The following is a 5,595-nucleotide window of genomic DNA, read 5'->3' on the forward strand; positions in this document are numbered from 1 at the left end:
AATTATTATTATTTATTATTTATTACTATTATTTAAATGATTATTATTTAGTTTCACTGCCATTATTGTGAAAGGTGCGTTGCATCCTCATCATCATGTTATTTGCTAGATTAAAATGTATATAAATGCATTTTTAAAGAGATTCTGACTCCAACTCTGAAAAAAGAGAAGAAGAAATCCTCCAGATTTTCACAAGCTGCTGTAATATATAAAATCTAAGGTGTAGTCATAATAAAACTTGGTAAATGTTTTTATTAATATTAATGGTACAGACACAGAACTTAGAACCCAAATGTACATCTGGTTGCAGGTCTCTAAACTCTCCACCAGGGGGCAGTAAAGGACCAGGAATAAAGAATCCTAAACCAGGAAGTCTTCAGTGTGAGCTCTACTGAGCATGCTCAGATCCACAGACTGATGATCCTGCGTGTGTGTGACTGTAAATGTTTAACTGGTGTGTTTGTGGTCAGAGTTTAGTTCCTCAGGAGCCTCGTGCAGAATGGTGAGTTTACACTTTTTTATTTTCACACAGAGCTCTCTGCTGCAGTAAAGACATGAAGAAGAAGAAGAAGAAGAAGAAGAAGAGCGTGTTTATGACAAAAGCAAACAGAGGAGAGAATAGGAAACAATAAAGTCTTCACTGAAGCTTCTTTGCTGCTGAGTACGAGTCAAACAGACATGAATTAGACCTCGTTCAGCTTCAGTCTCTGCAGATCATTAATATAAACACAGTGTCACTGAGTTTAACTCTCTCAGCCCGAGCTGCCGCGGCAGAGCGAAGCTGCTGCGGCAGAGCGAAGCTGCCGCGGCAGAGCGAAGCTGCGGCAGAGCGAAGCTGCGGCGGCAGAGCGAAGCTGCGGCAGAGCGAAGCTGCGGCAGAGCGAAGCTGCGGCGGCAGAGCGAAGCTGCGGCAGAGCGAAGCTGCGGCGGCAGAGCGAAGCTGCTGCCTCTCGATCGTCCGAAAGGTTTTTGAGTTTCCCACCACGGTTAAACTTCTGTCACATCCATAACAATGGCGATTTCTCATTTTTAAACGGCAGTGAAATGTCACATTTATTCAAGTGCTGAACGGTTCTGACAGACTTTAAGTTTTTACACTTTTTACTACTTTTTCCATAAAATTTTAGAAGGAAATATTATATTTTTATTCCACTACTTTATATCATATAAGAACTTTCCATGTAAAACACATATGATCTTAAAAGTATAATAATAATACACAAATGTTTCTGTAAAGATATTCAAATAATGTACAGTAAATGTGATTAAATATAACACAGTGAATAGTGACATTTTTCATAACAAACTTTTTTAATACTTTTAAGTCCATTTTTTTGTGGTTTGTAGTTTCACTGTAGTTTCAGTTTAAATGTTTAATATTTAAAACTTTAATGTAATATATTTATATTCAGTTCAATTCAAGAAACTTTATTTGTCAATTTAAAGGGACAGAGTCGACATAAAAAAACACACACACACAAACAAAAACACACAACCAGAGCAAGACAAACTTTACACATTAATAAAAACAATGACAAGAAAGATCATCAGTGTAAAAAAGAAACAACTTGAAATATTACGAGAGAAAATAAATAACTGCATATAAATAACTGACTGTAGATGTATGAGAGATAATCTGAGTCCAGTAATAAACTATGTTACATATGTGCATTATAGGAATCATAATTTTACTCATTTTAATTTATTAAAACTTCTTTATAAATCTTCCACCTGTTTGTGATTGGCCGTCCGTCGCATCTGTCAGAGCACAAACTGAAAGTCTCTGTTTTTATAATGAATTCTTTTGGGAAATGTTCATAAAGATTTCAAACAACTTTCAACAAAGAAACTGGTTGAAAATCATAAAAACTGAATCAAATACGACGTTTAAATGACGAGACGCTGAGATTACGGAGAGTTCACGTGTCGGCTCATTAACGTTGAGTTAATACATGTAAAGTGATGTTTGCTCCTCCTCTCTGCTCTTTTTCAAACTGTGGATCAGTGTGAGCTTCATTAATGTTGGGTCACATGACACCCCCCCTCCCCCCCCTCCAGTAGGGTCAGAGGTCAGGCTTCTGTTTGGTTAAGCACAGTGATCCAGTTAAAGATCTGAATGGACCACACACACACACACAGACACACACACACAAACAAAAACACACAACCAGAGCAAGACAAACTTTACACATTAATAAAAACAATGACAAGAAAGATCATCAGTGTAAAAAAGAAACAACTTGAAATATTACGAGAGAAAATAAATAACTGCATATAAATAACTGACTGTAGATGTATGAGAGATAATCTGAGTCCAGTAATAAACTATGTTACATATGTGCATTATAGGAATCATAATTTTACTCATTTTAATTTATTAAAACTTCTTTATAAATCTTCCACCTGTTTGTGATTGGCCGTCCGTCGCATCTGTCAGAGCACAAACTGAAAGTCTCTGTTTTTATAATGAATTCTTTTGGGAAATGTTCATAAAGATTTCAAACAACTTTCAACAAAGAAACTGGTTGAAAATCATAAAAACTGAATCAAATACGACGTTTAAATGACGAGACGCTGAGATTACGGAGAGTTCACGTGTCGGCTCATTAACGTTGAGTTAATACATGTAAAGTGATGTTTGCTCCTCCTCTCTGCTCTTTTTCAAACTGTGGATCAGTGTGAGCTTCATTAATGTTGGGTCACATGACACCCCCCCTCCCCCCCCTCCAGTAGGGTCAGAGGTCAGGCTTCTGTTTGGTTAAGCACAGTGATCCAGTTAAAGATCTGAATGGACCACACACACACACACAGACACACACACACACACACACTGGGACGGCACAAACTAACAAACTAAATCATATTTTTTCCCAGAGTTCAGCTGGAGGAGGATCGGCCCTGCAGGTCCACGCCGTGCGGTTCGGTCCGGGTCAGGAGCTGTTGGGATCTCTGCAGGCGTTCGTGGAGGAAAGGCGGCTGAGAGCGCCGTTCATCATCACCTGCGTGGGCAGCCTCACCAAGGCGACGCTCCGGCTCGCCAACGCCACAGCGACAAACACCAATGAGGTGCTGAGATGTTATGAAAGCGAGATGATTGTTCCTGGATCCGAGTTTAACAAAGTATAAATCTGCCAGAAACTCAAAATAATAGAAACATGCTTGAAATCTTTAAAATAATCCCTCAAAATTTTATTATAGAAGCCACTGAAAGTCACAGAAAATATGAATAATTCAAAGTTATTCTATAGACATTCATAAGTGAAACACCCTCATTGTATTATTATTACGTCAGCTCGTCATCATCAGCGTGATTGCCCCCTCAGGTGTTGCACCTCAGCGGGCGGTTTGAGATCGTCTCCCTGGTGGGCACGCTCAACCCGAACGCCCACCTCCACATCTCCCTGTCGGACGGCGAGGGCCGGACGGTCGGCGGTCACGCTCTGGGGGATCTGGAGGTGTTCACCACAGCCGAGGTGGTCGTCGGTGAGGCGGTCGACCTGCAGTTCACCAGAGAGATGGACGTGCACACGGGTTTCCCCGAGCTCGTGGTTCGACCACGGTCACAGACGGACCAATCAGCCTGAGTTCATTGACTGTAACAGAGTCTCAAGAAATAGTTACCATGAAGCTTAAATCAATATCGTCTGATTTATAATAAAAGAAGGTCAATTTTCTTTTTTAAATGACTGTATTATAGTAGTATATACAAACAAAAGAACAAACTGTCAAGGCAGCATCTGTAGCCTCACTCACATGTAGCAAGCTAACGTGTAGCGAGCTAACGTGTAGCGAGCTAACGATTTACTCCCCAAATATGAACTACAGGTTGCAATTTGTCAAAACCATATTTGACGACTTCACCAGCAGCATCAAACATGACGTCATGTATCAACACGTCGAACACAAACCGTAAAAACTGTAGAAAATACAATCAAAATGCTGCGTTCACCTTGTGCCACAGTTTTGCCCAACAGCACTTTGAAGACATTAGATGCTAAATGTCACCAAATTAACAAATAGTCGAGTGTGAACCGCTGGAAGAGGACGGATCACCAACGTATTTTCAAAATGGCGGCTGATGAAGCTGCAGCTGTTGCAGTAGATCCAAAGGTGAACACTGCACCTTACAACTTTAAGTTTTACACGTCTACACAAGTGTTTATTTCACTAAGCACCGCTACAGTCTCATCAGCTGCCTGCAGTATGTTGTATGTGGCTTTGGTACCATGCTAGCTAGCCAGCTAATAGTGTCACATTTTAATCAGGAAATGACACGTGCCGTGGCAAACGTTTGATATTTACCTGCGTCTTCACTGTAGAAGGTTTTAGCATTAGATGTCTGGTCAGAGGCTTGACGAGTAGCTAGCGTTAGCTGTAGCTAGTTTCAGTCATGATACTGCGACGCTGTGTCAGCAGTATGATTCAACAGTCGTGTGAAGTGAACTGAGGCAAGTTTACGAAGTATATTTAACTCACTATTGATGAAGCCACATGGACAACGTAACTTTTCAGACACACAAAACACACACTTTATTACAGAGCTGCAACGTCATGTAACGTTATTTTATGTCGGACAACACTAAGTAATAAGAGGATGAGTATAATCCAAGAGCTGTTTCACAACCCCACAAGTTCATCGCGACACATTAAAGTATCAGTGAACAACATCAATCAGGGTTCAGTGTTTACGTTGTTTGAGAAACAATATTGTTACTGGTCGATAAAGTTTGTTCAAAATGTGCAGTATATCAATGTAAGTGGACAGTGTCGGTCCAGCTTTAAGAGCAGAACATCTTCAGCGCTCAGCCTCCACACACACACACACACACACACACACACACACACACACACACACGCACACAGCAGCCAATAGGAGCGGCTCTGTGGGGGTGGCAGCTTTCTGCTAATTGATGTTAAACTGAGCTGCAGCCTTTCAGAGCCTCTGACCCCCCGGTTGTGACAAGACAAAGCAAGAACCCCTCCTATGGATTAACCATGACCTCGATGAAGAAAGGAGGTCCTCCGCTGCTGTGTGGCCGGGGGGTCAAAAGGAGGGGAGAGGGGAGTGGTCACAGCCTTTTAATGGAGTTTAATTGGACCTCCTGACTGACTGTTTCCAACCTGCTTTCTGCACGTCGCGCTGCACGTGTGGGAAACGTGTCAAAAGTCACGTTAACTTCAGGTAATTCAAGGTGTGTTTCAGCACCATAATACAGACTGATTTAAAGATAAAGAGCTTTCAAGATTCACTTACTTGACCAATGTTTGTAGTCGTTCAGTTTTTGGTCCTGTGCACGTTTCCTTCACGTTTCGTGGTGCGTCACAACCTGGTACGATTGTTGGATTCATACAAAGATAAAGAGCAGAAGTCTCTCTTATTGATAACCTGACCTTTTAACCATTTACCATTTATTTTAGAATAGTCTGTCCAAAACTAACTCCTAATTGTGACTAACATCACTTTTAGAAACTCAGGAAGCTCTGAGATGTGAGATTTCAGAGTGAGTGGATGAAAAGATCTTTTCAGAAGATTTAAATAGAAAACAAAAACAAGTTTGGCATCTTTTTGTATTAAAAAATGTCTCATGTCTTGAA

General features: G+C 40.8%; 1 protein-coding gene across 1 annotated transcript; it reads left to right on the forward strand.

Annotated features, from left to right (window-relative positions):
• The first annotated feature begins 395 nt into the window (after positions 1-395).
• Positions 396-3,683, forward strand: LOC130187189 (bifunctional protein GlmU-like). Its single transcript, XM_056404580.1, has 3 exons — positions 396-502; positions 2,875-3,066; positions 3,324-3,683. The coding sequence occupies exons 1-3, from the start codon at positions 500-502 to the stop codon at positions 3,582-3,584; spliced, it is 456 nt and encodes a 151-aa protein (XP_056260555.1). The 5' UTR covers positions 396-499; the 3' UTR covers positions 3,585-3,683.
• Positions 3,684-5,595: the final 1,912 nt, after the last annotated feature.

The sequence above is a fragment of the Seriola aureovittata genome, chromosome 19 (genome assembly GCF_021018895.1).
Source record: "Seriola aureovittata isolate HTS-2021-v1 ecotype China chromosome 19, ASM2101889v1, whole genome shotgun sequence".
Classification (NCBI taxonomy): Eukaryota; Metazoa; Chordata; class Actinopteri; order Carangiformes; family Carangidae; genus Seriola; species Seriola aureovittata.